The sequence below is a fragment of the Peromyscus leucopus genome, chromosome 5, assembly GCF_004664715.2.
Source record: "Peromyscus leucopus breed LL Stock chromosome 5, UCI_PerLeu_2.1, whole genome shotgun sequence".
Taxonomy (NCBI): domain Eukaryota; kingdom Metazoa; phylum Chordata; class Mammalia; order Rodentia; family Cricetidae; genus Peromyscus; species Peromyscus leucopus.
Window position 1 is genome coordinate 70104897 of NC_051067.1, and position 22267 is coordinate 70127163.

The window sequence follows — 22267 nt, forward strand, 5'->3', positions numbered from 1 at the left end:
TATTATTAAAATGGGTATGGAAATAACAGGGTCAAATTAGAGTTGATCATTACCAGGTGGGATCTGGATACATGCAGAGTGGAGCCACCAATGACCAAGGGTCATCATTTGTAAGAATTAGTGAAGTCAGTATCCAGATGCACCAAGGGTGTACACAGTATCCCAGAAGGCTATAGTTCTGAGGGACTGGCCATAGGAATAGGAAACACAAATATTTTCATCAGGACATAAAGTCGTCCTTGCTGACTTGCAGATAACATGGAATCCATCTTAACACTAAATTCCTAGTGTCCATGCAACATAAGCACCTTCATGATTTCTTGTCAGAGAAAATGAAGTTTAAACTATGGCAAGTATTTGCTACTGAAGACATAACATATAAGATACACTGGGGTGGCTTTCATAAAAGCCTGACTGCAAGGTGTGAACATCAAGTGGTTTCATTCTGATATAGATGAAGAAATGGGAAGAAGACAGAATGGATGCTTGCTTCTACCAGTACCAACAAGTGTGCTTGTAGTCATGAGATGTGAGGAGCTAGCAAGAACCCACTTTGGGCATCATTTTCTTCAGCGGAACAGCCATGTCCACTGTCCATGCCCCAGCAAATCACCTCCACCCTACACTCTTTCCGGTAGCCCTCATTAAACTCAGTAGGTCAAAGACACACATAGACATGACAGTAGGAAAGGTCCGTGTTGGCAAGAATAAGGGATTGAGCAGAAGACAGATGGGAGACAAGATAGGGTAATATGGAGTGAAAGGCCTAAAATGTATTTCATACACATATGAAACTATCAATGGGTGAAGAATAAGAAAAAGAATTCTTTTATAAAGAGACTCTGATCATGGGATTTGTACAAGCATGTGGCTACTTTTCAGCGAGTTAGTTGTTGGAGAGGAGAGACACATGGCACATTGAATGAAGCAGGTGAGCCCGGGAGCAAAGAGGAACACTGGCATCTCAAAACTACACACATCTACACTACAATGGCCACCAGACAGCCCACTTACTCCACTGAGCATTTTGCTGGCTTTCAGAGCATGGTCTAAAAACAACAAATTTGGGAGGTCTGAAACTGGCTCGTGCATGGTTTGAGCATCTTTCTTGTACTTCACCTACAAAAACAACATGAAACAAAACACCATCTAGCAGAAGAAAACAGGCTTGCACTGGCATTGTTACCTCTTTTTTTTTTTAATCCCTTCCTCACACACTGTTAGTACATAAGTGACAGAAGGATTTACAAGTAGCCACTAGATGGTGCTGATTCACTACAGAATGAGTAAAATGGCCATTTATGGACTTGAAAACATTTAAATTTCTTTTACTGTTTATATATTCCAAAACGGTGGTGTTAACACACTTATGTAATTATAGTAGAAACTCTGCTTTTAGAAAATAAGGAGATCATTGCTGTATTCTTTCCACACTGCTGCCAAATTACTTCAGTTTTACTTTTACTGTAATTTTAAGCTTTTGCGGCTTTGCATTCTGTAGCCATGTGAATCTATTTTGTTTATTTTAAACCAACTACTTTGGAATTTAATACTAATAATAAGAATCAAATATCAGTATCAAGCGTATTAAACATGAACTGTATGCACAACACTTTTAAACACTTTATGCATGTGAAACAAATCTTTACAGCCACCCTAATTGTTGGGTATTTTATTCTTATTTGACAGAAGAGGAAACCGAGGCACAGAAAGATTGAAGTCATAACAGGATTCCAAGTGGCAGGACATGATCACATCTAGGCGATCTGACCCTCAGCCTTGAGCATTCAAGGCTCTGTTGTAGTTTCCTTTCAGATTAACTCATCTCTGCACACATTCAAGTCTTATCAGTCAGGAAAAGAAAGATTCTGACATCCCCAGAAAGACAAAAATATCCACTTTAGTTTCCAGAGACAAACCAAAACTGGTTATTGACCATAAATACTTTCTAAACCTTAATGAAAGAAAAGTCAAGCCAGCCCCAAGGAGAAGAGGTGAGCCGAGCTGAAGAACCAGAGGAGCAAGCTTCCATGATGCTCAATTCTCGTGACTGAAAAGGATCTGCACACATTTTAAATGATAGAAAAGTGATCTGTTTGTCAATGTTTCTGCTTTTATGCAATATCTCCTCCTAGTAACAATTCCAAATATCATTTCTTATCAAATTAACGCATCTTAATTTTAAAAACATGAAAATAAATCTGCAAAGATAGCACTTAATATAATAAAACTGAAAGAAATTTTAAACTTTTAGCAGCACAATTTACTACAGCTTCTTTTTGGTAAACCTCCATGTATCAGGTAGTCCTTTATAATAAACTCAATTTTGTGGCTATAATTATGAGTTAATTGTTGTCCTACCTACTAATTTGTGATAAAACACATCTCCTCCCTGGAAAACTCTATAATCTATTTCTACTCTTGATCAGACATAATAATTTTATTCATACCACTGTTCCTACTTATTAACTAATTAGTAATCAGTAACCATTAATAGCAAATTATAATAATATACTTTTCTGGGGGGAAAAGCTTCAGGAAAATATGCTTCAGTGTTTTCAACTACAAATTACTTGGAAATTACATGATCTTGATTAAATATCAGTAATTACAACACAGTTAGTTCTAGGAAAACAAGACTCAAAAGATATTGAGAGCATCTATAGATTACAACTTACATCGCTTGCCAGGACAGTAGCGAGCTGGTGTTGCCGAAAAGAAGCAGTTTCCAGCGGGTTGTAAGAGTGGGTTTTTCCTTTCATTTCATTATCAAATTTTTCTTTATATTTAACCTATCATAAAGAAAAAGGACACAGTGAATTACATCCCGTATTTTGGTGGAAAAGTAACACATTAGGTTCTTTTTTTTAAGAGATCAAATAAAAGCTACCTTTCAGATGAGTAGTTACAAAATGTAAATTCGTGATATTCATTCCCCCTCCATAAAGCTTAATGAGGCATTTAGAAAAATTTAATGTGCTACTTGAATATTGGTCATGAATGTCATTAGGCATGAACTAGCTCAGATTCTCTGCCCATGAGAATTATGTATTTAAAATATAATTTTTTTACATGTTGGTTCCCATTTCTGTACTCCTGGAAGCCAGGATCAGTTAGAACTGAGAAAACACATTTCTTAAGGTCTGCCACACTTAGAAAATGGGTCATTGAAACCAGAAATTGAATGGATTTTTCCTGTGGGAAACATTCCAAATAAAGAATACAGTTAGTATCCATATTTCATTTATTCAAAGATTCATTTTAAAACTATATTTTCCTGCAACATCCATGTCTCAATTGTTCAAAGCCTAAGTTTTAGAAAATAGATTTTCCTACAATGCTCCATATCTGCTTCCTGACAGTTTTAGTTTTTCCCGCTTTAACTCCTCAACTTATCCAGCAGAAAAAGTATGTTTACCATTCAGTCTAAATTTTTTGATTCTTTAGTCAGAAGACAAGAAAAGGGCTATCAACTTAGAGTTATTACATCATGGATATGTTATGATATGGGTGCATATTATAGACAGGAATGTGGGGGCAAGTTCTCTCCCTGAATAGATAAATAAAGAACACCTTAGTCTCTCATACCTCATATGCCCTTGATGAATGCTGCCAGGAAATCATGTATACATTTCAAAAGCAAAAATGAACTGTTTCAGGCTTTCATTTCTATAAATTTACAGTATTTTAAAATACTGGGAAAAAATGTTTTCTTATAATATACTCATAAACGGCATTTATCCACACGCCTTAAGGCTCTGCCTTGCAGTAGTCCTTATTAAACAGAATTGGAAAATGACTGTCTTCATGGTCCTGTTGGGGGTAGTGGTTTTCTTCAGGGATACCTGCCAGGTGTCTGAGAGTGAGCTGCTGAAGCTTGGGTAGGAATCCAGCACTGAAGAAGTATCTTCTGTGGGTTCTCTTTAAAACTAGTTTTCTGATATTTGTGCTGCCTGATAAATTAATTTTAAATAATTGGTACAGCATTTCTAAAATGAAAAAAGTATTTTAAATTATTTTTTAATGCCTTGAAATCAGAGCCAACAGCACAAATAGAAAACGTTTCAATTTCCTCCACTACTTAATTGGCATTCGCTTCAGGATCCTTCTTACTCTTACTCGGCCAGGTTCACACCTGCACTCCCTTTTCTGAGCCACACTTCCTTCTGCTTAGTCATTTTATGGGGATTGCGCTCGGGCAGTGGCTGGGCTGCTCTCACCAGCTGATGGGCTGTGCCATGCTGATTGGCAGCAAGTTTCCAATCAATTACCACCATTTGCTAACCTCAACCAACTTGTGCGTCTCAGTTACGTAAGTGAGAGAGTAGGTCCTCTGACTTTGTCCCCAGAGAGCCTGTCTGAGTTTCTTTCGTTCCTGGGATGAAATACACCAACAACCAAGGCAACTTGGTGAAGAAAGGATTTATTCTCGCTCACAGTTCCAAGTTACAGCCCATCATTGTGAGGAGGCCAGAGAGGCAGCCACTAGAGACAGCTACTCACATCTCATCTAAAGGACAGCAACAGAGAGCAAGGGATAAATGCGTGCTCACCCCTTAGTTTGCCTTCTCCATTTTATACAGTGCCAGACCTTCTGCTCATAGATTGGTCCTGCCCACAATTTCGATGGGTCTCCCCAGTATCAATGAACATAATGAAGAAAATCCCCCACAGGCATGCCCAAAGACTCATCTCCCAGGTGATTCCACACTCTGTGAAGTTGACAGTCATCAACCTCCACAGCGTATTTCCTACGGTTTTTGTATACCAAGGAGTTGCTCCATGACTCCATCAAATGCAAAGACAATGTGTGGATTGGTCTGAGAAATAAAAATGGTAACTTAGCTGTTCCTAAACCTGGCATTTCCTCTTCCAAGTAAAAACATATTTCTGAGAAATAATTCTCAATCTCTTGCCCACATCATTCTGATATAATCACACACACACACACACACACACACACACACACACACACACACACAATGAGCAGAGTGCTGTAAATTTGTTTTCATTCTAAACCTTGGTTGTCTAAGTGATGTGGTTTCAAAAGATGTGCAGGAAACAAAACAGAAGAGTTTCCACCATTAATCAACTAACACCAAATAACTGCATTATATAAAAATACACTGATCAAACACTGACATACAACTGGATCTTGCCTCACAGCTTCTCCATATTCTGCACATACGTGAATAAAGAGAATCAGATGGCTTATATGGGTCAAATCTTTCACCTTCCAACTGTCTCCCTCACTAACAGAGCAGACATGTTCAACATTCTGTTCCATTTTCAATGCACAGTTCACAACCTGACTGTCTATTTCCCTATTCACACTCACATCTCCCAGGAGGTCCCTGCAGTGCCTCGACTGTCACTGCTTACCCAAGCATGGAACAAAGCATAGACCTGCCAGTTATGAGATCATTGCAGAAAGGGAGAGAGACAAGTGTTGATTTTAAGATAAAATGTCACTCCTTCTACCCAGATTCATTGTTTTAGAAATAAATGAAGTTCTATAACTAAGTAATGAAGTTACTTTGTTTACATTATGAGTGTCACACATAGTGGCTCAAATATCCATCACTTTCTAATAAGTATATAGAATGATAGATTATATAAAATCAAACTCCTATTTTCTAAAGAGTTTTGACTATAGTGAGACTTGAGGGGACTTTGAGTCCCACTGTGACTGTTAGGCCATGATGACAGAATTTAAACTAATTCTCTAAGCGCCACCACACAAGGCCATGCCACCAAGAAATGAGACTTCTAAACACATGAGTTTTCAGCTCTCAGGTGTCTGGCTCCTTCATAACATCACCTATGCTTAAGGGCCCCTAGACCCAGCAAAGAGAAAAACATAACCTTCAGCATCACCATAAAAACAAATGTTAGGAAAAAATGGAAAATCTGAGGAGTGGACCTTAATTATCAGAGAAAACAACACACCATGTGTCTAAAGGTATCCATTTTTTCCAATCTTTGCTAAAATTGAACTGCAAGTGAACAAGGCAGACAGTAAAGAATTTAAAATAGAACTCATCACAGAAACAATCAGATTTTTAAGTCTGAATTTTACACAGAATGTTATCCATGCCTTTCTTTTTCCTTCCTTCCTTCCTTTCTTCCTTCCTTCCTTCCTTCCTTTCCTTCCTTCCTCCCTCCCTCCCTCTCTCCCTCCTTCCTTCCCTCCCTTCCTTTTTTCCTTCATTCATTCCTTCTTATATTTTCTTTCGTTTTTTTATTTGAGTCTGGAAACTAAACTCTGAGACTTTTGTGTCTTTATTTTCTTTACAAAATAACAATCTCACCTTTGTATTAAGTGTTAAGAATCCAAATCCTTAAACAGACATCCACATATTTATCAACATCCTAATCTATTATTTTATTGCATAACCTAAAGCCCTAGGTTGTGGAACTTGCCATAGGGTAAGTCACTCAAGTCAATTTTTAAAACACAGACACATATACATACAGGACTAATACAAACCACATCAAGAACTATGCAGAAATGAACAGAGATCCATTCACATTGGCAACTTGGGATATGACATTTAAGCTAATGCTTGGCAGTGTGAGGAGATTGGCAGAGTATGTGTTTGCCAAGAAGAACGAATGGGAGCATCTCCAAGCCAATTACTACCCTTAGCAGTTTAAGGACACTATTTATTACTAAATTTTCCATACTGGATCTTTTAAGTTTTAAAATCATTCTTATCAATATAAAAATACAATTTTGTAACAAATACTAATCATTATATGTATATTGTTTCTCTTGTGTTATAAAACTAAACCAAAAATTTAATCCCTTCATCCTGCAGACAAATTCCAATATTAAGTTCAGATTATTTAAGGACATAGTATCAAATTAACCTTACTTACAACCTTTAAGCTGATGGTTTTGACAATCCATTTGTTTTTGAGATGCACATAAACTAGTATCTTTGTCTTGGCACATGCAATTTTATTTTACTAAAACTTTTAAACTACAACATAATAATATGTATCTTCCCAATTTTGAAAGAGAAAGTTGCAGCTGGAGAGATGGCTTAATTTAAGAGTGAGTACTGCTCTTGCCAAGGACCAGAGTTTGGTTCCCAGCAACCATGTCAGGCGACTTAGAACCACCAAGAACTCCAGTTCCAGGAACATTAGGCACTTCTGGCCTCCACTGACATCTGCACTCACATGCATGCATGCACGATATGCACACACTTACACAAAGTAAAAAAATCAATATTAAAAAATTAAAATTTAAATGGAAAATCTTTCATCTGCGATTAGAGCAACTGTTCAAGTTGCTCTAATAGTTTGGTACACATTTCTGTTGCCCAGCCTGAGTAAAATGCCACAGAGCACAGCGTACAGGCAGAACGTGAGCATCTCTCCCACTCACAGTCTGCTGTCATCTCCACTGCACAGCAGCCCACTGTCCTGTCTTTGTCTTCTCCCCCACACCCCCTTCACCCCTCTCCCTGCTCACTGAACTCCTGAGCCCTTTCCACCAATGGATGTTTGTGCCTTTCCCAAGGGCTTAGGGGTCGGTAAGCGCATGACCCTCAAAGTTACTGGCGGAAATAAGAAGCTACCTTTTTGGCCTTGGTTTCAGGTTGATGCGCCTGAGAACACACATTAAACAAGCCACTCTAGGACTCCTATCCGCTCTTCTTCCCATCTTTTCCCTTTCATGGATTTACATACTATATGATCAATGGAAAAGCAAAGCTGATGGGTACAGAAGACTTGCAGATTGCAACCTGTTTAAGCATCTGATCACTCAGTGGCTACATAATTTGAGATTCGAAAAAAAATATATATTTCTAAAAACCCGGAGTGGAGACATCAAATGGCAGGACTCTTGTGGGCTGATTTTGAAATGTGAAAATAAATACTCTGAAGTTTTCTTTACCAACTCACAGGGAGGAGTGCATAGAGTGAAGTTAAGACTGGAGTCTGGGTGAGTGTGACTGCTCTCAGTCTGCCCTGTCTGTGAATTCATCTAAAAGAAAAGTAGGTGAGAAAACACTCCAAGTATTAAAAAAAAAAAAAAAAATGACGATTCTTAGGGAGTTGTGGGATCTGTGGGCTGGGTGTCCATTTTAACAATGCACTCACAACTCTAATAAGCAGCTATACCTGCTGTCAGATCAATCCTACAGAAACAGAGAAACAAAGTAACCTGGCCCAGGTCACTCAGCAAGCAAGCCACAGAACCATAGTGTAGCTCGGGGGTGGGGGGTGGGGGGCCGGGGGTCTTGCTCCACTGCCACAGTTTCCTACTCACTGAAAGGGACCTGACTGCTTTTGTACAGTCTACTGTGTGGCTGAGGGGAAATTTCCATCTACAGCGAAGGAAGGGAGGTACAACAGGTCAGGGAGGCCAAATGACTCGAGAAGGTGCTGGCTGCCAAGCTGTAAAGGCCTGAGTTTGAACTGTGGGACCCACGTCCTCTAATCTCTACACGAGATCTATAGCACCCCCACACATGCACAATACACCCAAAGCAAGTCCAAGCTCTCTTGCCTTCATAACAAGCATTATTAGGGATAATCTGGGCTTCCATAGCTACCTTAGGCCTTTTATAAGATATGTTTTGTCCAAGCGTATCTTCAACCTCCTATGCTTTAGAAGCCTTCCAAGCCACAAAGTTGTTTTATAAGCAAAAGGCCCAGTAAACTGTAAAACAATTAACACAAGTCACAATTACACTCTTGAATCTTTCACACACATCCCTTCTCTCCACCTCCCTCCTCCACTAAAGCTAAAGAGACTTCTGAGAGGTAGATCATTTCCTGTGTGATTCTTGCAATGACTCCCAGCTGGCCCATGGGATTTTCATCTCTCACAGAGGCCAACCTTTCCTGTAGAGTGTTGACATCTTAATCTGCCTGGAGTAATGTCCCCATAAGCAGTCCATCAAATTTTTCTGTGATTATGTATTTCTCACCCAAAAGTGGAAGCTATATGAGTGACTGCAGTTGAGATGGTGATAATTTGTTCTTTTTTAATCTAACTCAAAGACACACATGAACACACACACACACACACACACACACACACACACACACACACCCTGCATAACATGTGGGAATCGCTTTCTCTTTTTACTGCTCTGATGATACAGCACATCATTCCTATTAACCATTGGGTTGGGAGCCATTAATTGAACAGCTACAGAGTTCAACTTTACAGGATGAGGAAGTAGATGGATGGCGATGATGGTAGTGCATTATGAATTCATTTATTACCGTTGGACTTCAAATGGTCAAGACAGCAAACTGAATGGATGTCGTGAGAAACACCAAGACCCAAAGTAACTTGGGAAGGGAAGGGTTTATTTCATCTTACGGCCGCCATGTGACAGACCATCACTGAGGGAATTCAGGGCATGAGCTGAAGCAGAGATGATGAAGGCTGAAGAAATGCTCCTTCCAGATTGCTCCTTCCAAATTGCTCCACTGCCTCTCCTATACAGCCCAGACCCACCTACCCAGAGACAGTGCCACCCACAGAAGATAGGCCCTCCTACCAAGTAGCAATCAGAAAAAAATGTCCCCACAGACACGCTCACAATCTGATAGAGGCAATTCCTCAGTTGAGATTTCCTGTTCCTACATATGTTTAGATTTGTGTCAGGTTAAGAAAGTATATTAATATATGAAATATAATATCATGTGCTAATATATTATATAAAAGGAACACATTATTTCTGTTCTGCTCTGTAAGCAATGCCATATAGTCAAAATTAACATAACACTGATCTTTCTCTCATTAAAGTCCTCCCAGATTCCTGTTTATGGCTATAACTAATCCCCCTTGGTTCAGAGAACCCATTGCTGTCCTCAGTAACCTTCCATCCTTTATTTGGGGCTTTCTCTTGAGCAGATTTCTCTCCCTTTAGACCCAGCCTTGCTCAAAACTCCCACCTACACAAAACCTTTCTAACGACATGTACTTCTCCCCCACACTAGCAAGAGACAGCATGCTGATGGGTACAAATGACATTTCACTTCAATTCTGTTGACATTTATCTTTCCCCTCATAAATCTGAGCATCTTTCCACATAGTTATTGGTCATTTCTATTTCCTCTCTGTAGAATCCTATTCACCTCATTTCTCACTTTTTCTGTTGAGCTCTTAGACATTTTTGTTTCCACCTTAAAGAACTTAAGAGGGTGCTGGAGAGATAGCTCAGCAATTAAGAGGACTCATCACCCTTGCAGGGGACCCAAGTTTGATTCCTCACACCTACATGGTAGATCACAACCACCTATTACTCTAGGCCCAGATCATCTCATATCATCTTCTGACCTTCGGGGCCTCTTTATACACATATGTACGCTTGGACACACACACATACATACACAATAGAAAAGAGCTTATGACAAAAACAGATATTCAAATATTTTATTGTTTGTATTACATATAGATCTTTTTGCAAATATTTTGAGATAATTGCTCTTCTCTTTATTATTTAAAAGATTATTTTCAATTTTTCCCTGTCTGTACAAATTCAACAATTGTTTAATTTATTCAGTTATTTAATTTGATCCTCAGTTTTGAATTGTTTGGATTTAAATTGGAATTACATAGAACCTTTAATTGGAAGAAATAACATTATGGTGATGTTGAGTATCAAGAATCTCAAACCAGGAGCCCATTATATCTTTCTAGACTTAGGATTTATTTTATATTCTTCAGTTATATTTTAGATTTTTATCTATTTATATTGCTCCATTTTGAAGTATAATATAAGAAAAGAATTTTCCCTCCAAATTGAAAACTATAAATGCATTTTTTTTAAAAAAAGTTTGTTAACATTATTGTTGACTCTGTCACACACACACCCCAATAAGCTTCCTTGTTTAGTTGCTGACTTCCTTGAGGTTTCTGAGACAGGTCTCAGGATGTAGTCCAAGCTGGCCTTTGAATCACACTCCTCCTGCCTCGGCCTCTGAGTGTTGAAATGACAAGTGGGGGTCACCACCTGTGGCAGAGATTTTAATCTTTGTGCAATCAGTGTTTCTAACTATTCTGTTAGAACCTCTGGACCTCTGGTCTTGTTAAAGAACAAATCTTGTGCTATATAATGATCCCTGAATTTTCTTTTAATATTTTAGTTTTTACATTCCTATCTTTCGGGTTACTCATTGGCATTCATTTGTTTGGTTTTGGCTTTACTTTGCTTTGCTTTGAGATGGGGTCTCATTCTGTAATGCAAGCTGACCTCAAAACTTCTGCCTCAGCCTCCTGAGTCCTAGACTTATAGGAATGTAGCATCACAATTGACCTGCATTCATATTGTTAATCTATCTGAGATTCATTTCTGTATAGGGTTAAAGATGTGGACCCAATTTTCTTTCACCACAATGGGTGCCCAGTAACATTAGCACAATTTATTAAGTGGCCTAACTTTCCCCACTGACTTGAGTCAATACTTTTGCCGTACATTAAATTCTTAGACATACTGGAATCTATTTCAGGAATGTCACTCCATCCCATTGATTATTTTACCTCTCAATATATACTAACCCCATACTGACTTATTCAAATGGTTTTCTAGTATTTCTCCATCACTGATCTCCATTCTCACACTGTTAAAGGCTCTTTCAGAAAACTCCCATTCGCAGAAACTTTAAATTTATTTCAGCCATATTCTTAATAATCCTTTCGGATTCTAATTGAAATTGAATGACATTTATATGATAATTCTGAGAAAATTGAAATTTTAACCTGTTAAACTCTCAATCAGTTCACTTTCCGGATTTGTAGACTCTTTGGGTTTTATGTTCTAAAACCAGATTTCAAGGTTTTGTGTATTATATCTTGCCTTTTTAATTTTCTAATTAAGGGAAAGGTTTATAAATTGAGAGAATATTTTATTACTAAGTTAAAAATCATATGTGTGCCTATTTTGTGTAGATGTGCAAAAAATATGGCTTTTGGTATTGGCTATCACTATCTCTGGATACAACACGACAAAACTCATTGAAACAGATTCCGATGTGAGCCCAGAGGAAAGAAAACTATGCTTTGTTTTGAGAATTAGACTTTTTCCCTCTGCTGAAATTTGTAATTATTGCAATCCTAGTTGAAGTAGCTTCAGAAACATTACCTTTGTTTATTCTTACAATTAAAGATATTATCTATTTGAAATATTTTCCATGTTCCTTGAAATAATACCTCTGAATAAAGCCATTGAAGAATCATCATGCTCAAGTCTTACCTGACTGGAAAGTTTCGAGGCTTCCACAGCATGTTCAAAATCTGGTCTTCCAATTACAGAAGGCTCTTTATTCACTATGCCTTGCCCTTTCTTGTATTCTGCCTGAAGTGAATAATGAGAAAATTTTAATATTCCTACTTTATGTTACATTAACATTAGTCAAAATAAAATATAACAATCCCTTAGCCCATTAAAAATATTTCATACAGCATACCCAATACTAACATAGTGACTGCTGAAACAGAAATTTATTTTATAGCTACTTGAGTAAATTCAAGTTTTAGCAGTAAAACAATTACTTATTTTAATCTAAGTAGTCAGTCATCGTTATCTTTATTCTCGTTTCTAAAAAACACTAGGGCTTTTCTGGAGAGATGAGACTCTGCATTCTTTACACAGATAGCATTTATTATTTTGTCCCTGGAAAACAGGTACTAGCAGTTGAGTTGGTTTCTTTATCGATTTTTAGGGGGCATGGGCTATGCTATTCCAAGAGTTAACTTTAACCAGGATGCTTGGTGCACTCAAGTGAAATGGCATTAACTTGGAAGAGCATCCCAGAGAAGATAAGACACAGCCATGGCATGCAGGAAATGTGCAGAAGTAAGTGCTGGTAGAACAGAATCGGCAAACCACCAGCAACAGATGGGAAGAGGCCAAGCTGAGCTCCCTGGATGGGAGTAAGGTGAGAGATTAAGCGGGATCAGAAGACTGACAAGTCTGGCTTCCAAGCTGAGACATCTGAATGTGATCATATACCCAGGAGTGTGCATTCTTCTAAAAATATGCTAATACTAGATATAGTCGAGCTGAACATGGGCAGTTCATGCATATCCCCCAAAATTTACATAATCAAATGGATAATTCAGGACAGAATTGAGATGTCATTAATTCAAATGAATTGATTATGTTAATTGAATTAACCACCCAACTTCCAATGCTGAGCTTTGTCTCCCTCCAAAATAAAAGGGAAGTCATATCTGCACACGATTCAGAGAGATAAATTACATTGCTTATGATCTTGGAGATCTGAGTTGCCTTCTTGATATCCGGTCTGTCAAGCTCCGCTGTATACATGTGGATGTCCTGCACATCTTTTCTATAAGAAATCTGATTAAAGAGACAGTTTTGAAAAAGAATAAATTAGTCATTTCATTTAGCTACCACCACTTCTATGAAGTTATTTCTCCTTGCAATGATAGCTTTAAGAACACACTAACCTTAAGTTAGTTTTTCATGACTTTTGTCCAGATCATCCACTGATATATTAACTCTTTATACTACCCCATGTCTCATTAATGTGTCTGAAATAGATATATACTATGAAACAGGAGAGCAAAACTAGGGCACGAACCAATCTGAAAGGATTTTTCTATATAGCACTCTATGAAAATGTTTTGTGCCTAAGTGTGTATGCTTATAGTCTCACACACACACAACATCCTTGGTCCCATCCATCTCATATTCATCCATCCAGGGGATGCAGGACAATCCCTGACAAATACACATTATCACTCCTCCAGGGAGGGCAGGTGAAGCATCCTCTACCCTCGTGACTACACCTTCTCTTCCTTCCCAACTGAACTCCTCAGATATCCGTGCCTAGGAGACACTTATCTCCTAATAGATTACATCGTTACTATGATCTAATTCCACCAAAGAAAAACAATTATATTAAGGAATCCTGTCACTCAGAGTGTGTGTTAGGCATAAACCAGCCACAGGGTGAGAAGTGGAGATTTAAAGAGAAAAACAGACAAGTGCCAACAAACATAAAGTACTTTTGATCATGTGGCTTGTTTCCATTACCTTAATTGACAAATGGGTGGAAAAGATGAGAAGAGAATTATGACAGTGCATGGTGGCCAACATCTCCCCATCCACCTGCTTCTCTATGTCATGAAATGTGACAATCTACAGTCCTAGCAGTCGGGTACAGTTCTGTCTGGCAATGCTACCAACTCTGTCTGACATGTCTATTAGAATGTATTCTGCTAAAGTTATAGTGCAAAGTATATGGTCATTTTTAAAATCTATCTTTATTTTTTTTCAGAAAATAAAGGAGTATAATACTGACATATGAACCACTGGGTCACCTATACAAATGGTACAACATATTCCTAATGTTGCCAGCAAACTTCCTGCAATGGTACCATATGGACTATTCATTAAAACTTGACATCTCTGGGATCCACTTACAATCCTCTGGAGCAGAGTGTTGGCAAGTGGGGCCTAAGTGTCTGATTCCAATTAATTCCTAACTGGTCGCCATGACTCAGTATTGGTGTTACTGACCTACTTTCTATTGTCACATTTCAGAGTTTAAAAAAGTCCCCCCAGTATTTCCCATTTTTTCCAATGGTAATAACCAGGAGTCAAAACAATTGGACATTAATACTTCAATGGGTTTCCAAAGCACTGTGTGGCTTCATTTCAGTGAAATGTGAGGTGTCTGCTTTATCTCTCATGAGCTTCCATTTGCCTTAACACCAAGACTATTTTTTAAAATTACATTTACAATCATGAACCTGTCTGACAGGTGAACACAGCTTAAACACAATTAGTATAATTTCATCAAGAGCATCTGTTTTCTTTGGCACTTAAGATTCTCATGAGCTTTACCTTAACCAGTAACTTTAGGTAGGTTTTATGCATGCAAGCAGTAAACGAAATATAAAAATTCACCAAACACAGAGTTATTTTGTGGGGTGGACTTTAAATGTTCAGGACTCTTTAAGCAAGGCACTTCCATTGGCTACAAAAAGCAGTGTACTCATCTGCAAATGACAGCAACTCAGTTCCAGTCCATACTGAGTTAAACACAAGCTGTGTAAACAAAAACCAGATCTCAGGTGAAAACAAACCCAAATTATTACCCACCTCCACGACTAACTGCTTCTAAGTTACTACATTCACGTGAAAGCCACCGAGGGGGGGGTGGCTTTTTGTCTAGAGAAGAATGGGGGGAAAGATGGAAACCCACACTTTTTGAACAGAACCGCAACCTTTCAGAAACCTCCGCTTTACATGGGTTACCTAATTATACGCTGTTCCGCCTAATGACTGCATGAAGAGAGGTGAACGGTACAAAGACGCAGGAGCGGGATTTTGAATAGGGCCCCATCATCCATGTAAATTGCAAATTAGAGGCCAGCATACACGACTCAAAACAAATATTAAGATTGACATGAGCCGCACATTCAAACAGGAGGACACCACAGAGCCTCACAGGAGAAAAGAGCAGGAGCCAGTTCACCATCTTCCAGGGCACCACTGATAGGGAACTGCCGCAGGAAAGGGGGGCTGCCGTCCAGGACACTCAGGTAGCAAGCTGCCAATCACACCCTCTGTTATGATGGCTGACAGTGTGAGGGGGTGGCAGCATGACCTCCTGCTGGATGGATTACTTGTCTTCCTGTGTGTATGTGTGCGCGCGTGTGCGTGCGTGCGTGCGTGCGTGCGTGTATGTGTGTATAGGTCAGAGAACAACCTCAGGTGTTAGTCTTCATGCATCTTCTACCTTTTATTCTAGACAGTGTCTCTCATTGGTATGAAACTTCACCACACAGGTCAGACTAACTAGCCTATGAGCACCAGGGATCCACCTGTTTCCACCTCCTATCTTGCCATGTGTTACTAGGAGTACAGGTGTGTGCCATGTGCTGGCTTTGTATATGGGTTCTAGGTGTCCAAAATCCAGTCCTCATCATTGGGAGGTAAGTGCGTTATGACTGCTTCATGGCCCCAGGCCCCCAGCATTTGTTGTCTGGAAAGTGCTTCCTATTCTTTCAACGTGGTTAGGTAGTATCCACTAATGCAGTAGAACCCTTCTATACCCAGGCTATCCGATCAAGTAGTATAACCATTTAGAAGTCATGACTAGAGCCTAACCAGGACTAGAGTCACCCACAGGACCTGAAGAAGAGGGACAAGGTGCCAGCCTTCTTTCCTCTGGGGTCAGCCGCTATACACATGGCTTAAGTTGGAGACAGCAGCTGACTCTTTGAGTCCTCACAGACTGTCAGTTGGAGCTGACACCGCATAAAGCTGAAGAGAACCAAGCTATGGGGCAGGAGAGGGCTTCTTGTGAGAACGAGAGTGGGTCTGTGTCCAACTTGCCTGAAGTGGCTTAAGCTTTCTGTTTATAGCTGGGCCTCCAACTTCAATTATCACTATGCATTCTGCACCTTGGATTCTGTTGTCGATTAAGAATATTTGCAAAAGAAAATTGTGTCAATATCCCCTGAGTAATACAACCACTATTAACCTAGCATTTAAACACTATATTAAGTATTATGAATAACCTAGAGGTGGCTTAAGATATGAGTGCAGATATACAAAGATCATATGCAAAAATTACTCTATTTTATGTAAAATACGTGAGCATCCATGGATTTTTTTTTTTTGTATGTAGAATAATCCTGAGCCCATCCCTGTGGATACCAATGCCAGACTGTATATAAGCCAATAAACTCTCCATTTTTACTTAAGGTACATTGAGATGGACTTCTGCCACTAACTCTAGAGACATCCATTCATGGTTTCTACAGCATCACATCTGTCCTTTATCACCTCCAGTAAAGAGGTGGATCCCACCAGTAGTCTGGCTCTGGGTCTTCGCCCTGTCTCACCAAGTTCAGCTCTGCCCTGGCCTCATCCCTTGTGTACTTCTGCAGTCTACTACTCTCCATGTATTCTCTCCTTTCAGTATTTCTGTATCTGCTACATTAAGGGCCACGTCTTTTGTGGGTCCCTTCATCCATGCAGTGTGCTCAGTGGGTCACATCCTTTATGTACATCAACTCTTTAAATCCCCACCCTGTCCCTGTTGAGGATTGTCTAGACTCATCGGGACTCTAGCAACACTTCCTTCTAGGACTGGAACCACATTCTCCAGCAGCTCCTTTTTCCAGTTATGGGTTAGAATGGGCTGATGAAGGGAATGCTCATGGGATTTTGAAAGTAGAAGGAAAAAAATTGTTTGCTCTCAATGTACAGGCAGACACAGATGCAGGGGATTCACAGCCAGCTCTTCAGGATAATATAATGGTCTTGTGAGACTCCTGGGTCGGGGGATTTCATAAACTGAACAGAACTAAAACCTCCACGGACGGTCCTTAAAGAGAAGGTATTGCACTTGGGGAGGAGAGAGAGGCTCACACAGGTGATGCCTTTAGAAGACAGGTGCTGTGCAAGCAGGCAGAGCTGAAGGCAACAAATACACATGGACCGAAACCAGTCATGCTACTCCAGTGAGGAGCCAAATGATTCTGGGTGAGGCAAAACTAGACAAGAAAGAAGACTTCTTAGGTGGGCGGGAGAGAAATGAGTAGTACAGAGAGTTTAGGGAGGTCAGAGTTTAATTGCTCTGAAGGAAACCTTCTATAAACATTAAAAATGCTGCTATCAGAGCACCTTCCTTGATACCATCAAACTGGCACATAGCCCAGGAATCTTTATTTTTTTAAGCACTGCAGACTGGATATAGCACCTCATACATACTAGCAAGTGCCGCTAGCTAAACCACGGCCTCCAGAAAGCTCCTCCTTACTCTCACGTTAACACTATTTTCTATGAGAGAATATAAATGCTTTAAATATAAGTAAAGGTATGGTTTTATGATATACAGCAGGGAGAAAATAACTGATTTTTCTAAAAGATGGAATAAAGTACATTTACAGCTAGAACAATCTATCACTATTGTCATCATTGTTTATAAGCCATGAGATAGTTGATAAATATTTTCTTATTTATAATTTAATCTCATTTCTACCACAACCTTCTGGGGAGAGAAGAGGTAATTCTAATGATTCTTTCTGAGAGGTGAACGAGACATTATATATCTATTTTTAATGCTAAATCCTGAGTGATCACTATTGCAAATTGCATGGGGAACCTCAGAAAGCCATAATCGTTTTCCTAGTATCATTTTACTGAATTATCTGCAAGCTTTTTCACTTTCGGATGAGACAGAACCTTAACTGCTGATAAGTTTTTGTTCATCTTAAGATAGTAGGTACATTTTGCTTGTAAAAAAAAAACATCAAAGTTCCTTGTTTCTCCCACTGAGCACATTTTAATGCACATTGAACTGATTAGCAACACAAACTTAGGAAAGCTGACCATTCCAGTCCCACCACAAGCCACGTAACCTAGAAAACTAAAAGTTACTTGAGATCTGCTTGACTTAGTGCAGAATGACTAGCCGGTTCCCATCTGTGAAAGATTGATGAGACCTAATAATGGAACTGAGGTTTTCATTACAAGCCCATCTTTTGGGGAGAAATCACAGGAGAAAAATACCTCCATTTTCTCTAATTATATTAGAAAAGTGTGCCAGGGGCACATCCCTTAAAATATGAAAGGATTTAGATCAGCTGGTTTGAATCATTTTTGAATGACAGTATCAACAAGAGAGAGGTATGGGGACATTTTTGAATTTGCCTTTCTGACCTAATTCACTTTTCATATTTATTTCCTAGTGATATGACCCTTTAAACAATTGAACTTCTTTTTATTGGTTCAAGTTAACTGTCATATCACCCTAAACTCTCCAATCACCTCGCAAAGCAGGAGGAAGGCCAGATAGGCCTACTATTTCATGAAGCAAGGAGACCCTCCATAAAGCTCTTCACCAATATCATCTCATTGAAAACTTGAGTTACTGCTGCCCCCATTTGAGAAATGTGAAGCTGGGCTCCTTGGACAAGTAATGTGTCTAAGGTCATCCACGTGATTTGGCAAAGCAAACACTTTCATCATGATCTAATGCCGAATTCCTTTTCTAATGTGCACTCTAGTAGAGACCATCATGAGATGGGTTGCTTTCTGTCTTCAGTGATCACTCAACTAAAATTTTGAGTTATGCAAGAGATTACCACTGCCCATCGCCAGTCCAAATACTGTTCGCCCTAGAGCTCCTAGTTATTTGAAGGTGAGCATCTAGTCGAACCATCAGAATCTTTTGTTTATTCATAGGTATTTAAATAGAAAAAAAGGAAAAAGGAAATCACTGCGGCCCACTGAAGAGCATCCTAATGAGAGGTAGGCCAGGAAAGGAGCAGCTACGAAGGCTCCAGAGCACAACTGCCTAGCCTTTTGCTTAATGGATCTTGGAGCACTGGCTGGATTTGTGTGGATAAATAAAAAGCTAACAAGTCGACTTTCACTGTTTATAGGAGAATCCAATGTTCATGTTTATTATTTCTCTCTCTCTTTGTGTGTGTGTGTGTGTGTGTGTGTGTGTGTGTGTGTGTGTGTACACATGCACACGCGTACCTATGCCATAGCATACATGTGGAGATCAGAGACAGTTCTCCCCTTGCCACCATGTAGGTCCCAGGGATCTAACTCAGGTCATCAAGCTTGGCAACAAAACTTTACCCACAATGCCATCTCCCTAGCCCCCAGTTTTTATTTGATATTAAGTCACTGATGTCCAAGAGTAAAGTGACATTCCCCATTGCAAAAGAGTAATTCTACTAAATCCTACTAGGAAATTCTGTGTCCGAGTTCTTTTGGCTGAAGTTTCCTGGGAGATAATGTTTTATGGTCCTGAAGCAAGCTCCCCTTGCGGCTTCCAAGGCCTGTGTTAGATTTCATATTGTAAAGACAGCAAATGTATTATTCCACAAGGCTTGGCTAGGGAAGAATATCAACTACCTCAAGGTAGAATACAAATATCATTTTCACTTTAAATCTGAGTAAATAGTCTTAAACAGTTTCTAAATCCTATTATATGTACAAACTTTGCATGTAAAGGTTGAGCTGAGTCAGCAGAGGAATGTAAGTAAACACATCCTTTTCCCATAAGTACACAGTATTGAATGGAGGAGAAAGACTTTGTGCTCTAGTCCCTCAATCCCTCAATCACAGACCTTTTAAAGGAAAAGACAGAGTGAAAATAATAAGCCCGGGTCTTAGGATAAAGAACTTCAGTATTTGAATTTCAGTGAACAACAGAGTTAGACAGGGCTTCTGGGGATCCATGGAACACTAGCCCCGACCCCTGTCCACCAGGCCACCTTCTAACCTCCAGGCTTGCATTTGAATTCAAGGTTTCTTCAGTGTCAAACAGTGGAAACTCCAAGATCTGAATTATTTTTTTCCTGTAGAGCACAGGAATTTAGATACTAGCTTATATTGCTCTCACCCTTTTAATTCTCATTTAAAATCCTGACTTTTAATTCTCATTTAAAGTCCTGACTTTTAAAATCAATGGCTCTTCAGAGGGGGGCAGTGATGCAACAGAAAAGGTAGAACTGGGCGTTTGATTCCTTTGGTCTGATTTCATTTGTATACAAAATATGACTCAACACAGCAGTCTTTTAAGAACTGGAAATGACCAGTCTTGGCACAGTGCCTGGTATGTGGCTGAGCTGGGTAAGTGGTAGTTATGAATATTATAGACCCTCTATAAGCAAACATCACTTGCAAATCTTTCCCTTAAAATACTAGCCCTGCTGACAATTGCAGACACTTAGCTTCTTCAGCTCCCACAAGCGCTGAGGCGTCCATGAGAACACTTTGGCACTGGTGAGTGGCTTTCATGCTTGGGCCATAATGTCAAGCCTCACTCTGATTTTCACTTAAACACTTACCTGCTGCAATTTCATATCAAGTAACGGTGTACACCATGCAAAGAAACTGCCACAGTGTTTGAACCTAAAGTGACTTCTGCAGACCCTGTTTGGGATGCTCAGTGACAAGTCTGGGGCATGCCTTTGAGGAAGACCATGGAACTTTTAGGAAATGGGGTCTGGGGTGGGGTGGGAATTCGAATGTTCTGTCTGTCCCTAGATCCAGCCTAGATCTCACTCCTTTCTAGTCTGAGATCATGGAGACACTTACATCTGACATTCCTTGTCACCCTGGATGCAGTCACTGCAGAACCATGAGTTCCCATCCAACATGGGACTGCAATTTCTCTAAAACCGTGAACCAAATAACTCTTCCCTCCCAAAGGTTACTTCTGTCAACTATTTGATCACAGTGATGTGAACAACTAAAACGTAGATACTCTGTGAGACTAGGCCCTGAGGGCAGTCATCAGAATAAACTGTTCATTTTCAAATCAAAGTTTCGGGTTTTATATAGACCTCACAAAGAGGGCCACATGGTAGGGCAGATTCTGTGTGAAATGAGGAAAAAGCACCAGGAATGTTTCTAGGAAGGTCCCACCTAGGACAGGACATATCAGTACTGATACTAGCCCATCCAGAACCTAACCAATATTTCATACATTTTTGGAGCCCAGAAAACTCACAATTCTGCTATGATTTCAGAAGAAATTATGTTTCTAGGCCATAGTGATAGTGGTAATTGATAAAATGCATGGAAGCCTTGAAGGACTGAGTAACTTCAAACCAAAGAAGGAATGCTCTGTCTTTAACTAGCTCCTTCCCTCTCGGCTCCTGCTCCTAAGCCATTAGGAACCTGCTTTCATAGTTCATAATCTGTTGGATCTTACATTCAAGAATTTGAACCCCACAAGCATTCCAAAAGAAAGTGCTGTAGGGAACCCTAAAATGAGAGTTGTGTTTCCTCTGGGGTCACTGATGGCAGCTGGGTTTTCTGCCAGTGCCCCTGCCATTCTGAAATAGAGACCATGAACTTTCACACACCGTCAAGGAAGTTCAGTAAATGCTGATAACCAAACTGGTCACAGAATCCACATGCATCTTATTCAAAGCAAAATTTACAGTGCCTGAAATGCCTCACGATTTAAAGGTGCTCAACAAAGGGTTTAGTGACAGTCGTCAGAATAATTCAAATAAAAAATGTTAAAAGTCCTTGTGACTAGAATGCCATAATACTTTAATCTCAACAAAATAACCCATTGTTTTTCCAGAAAATTGTGGAGAACGAGCTTGCTTACATTACTCTGGTGTCTGTTGACCTCCATGGCATGTCTCACCTCCGGAGGCTCCTTCATGTGGGCGTAATCCGAGAGCCCTTTCTCGGCATCATGCTTCTGTTTGTAGGCAACCTTCAAAGGCACAGCAGGATTAGACCCATTAGAGGTGTGTTCAACACTCTGG

The 22267-nt window shown here is 39.6% G+C and overlaps 1 protein-coding gene across 4 annotated transcripts in view; it reads right to left on the minus strand.

Annotated features, from left to right (window-relative positions):
* Positions 1–22267, minus strand: part of Nebl (nebulette) — a 358786-nt gene that overhangs the window by 72327 nt on the left and 264192 nt on the right. For 2 of the 4 annotated variants that reach the window (XM_028870484.2, XM_028870482.2), the window contains 5 exons: positions 22105–22215; positions 13236–13337; positions 12228–12329; positions 2679–2792; positions 1015–1119 (listed from right to left, as the gene is read on the minus strand). The exons of the other annotated variants lie outside the window; for them this stretch is intronic. In XM_028870484.2, coding sequence (XP_028726317.1) covers positions 1015–1119; positions 2679–2792; positions 12228–12329; positions 13236–13337; positions 22105–22215 — 534 coding nt within the window. The remainder of the gene's footprint in view (positions 1–1014; positions 1120–2678; positions 2793–12227; positions 12330–13235; positions 13338–22104; positions 22216–22267) is intronic. 4 annotated transcript variants of the gene reach the window in all.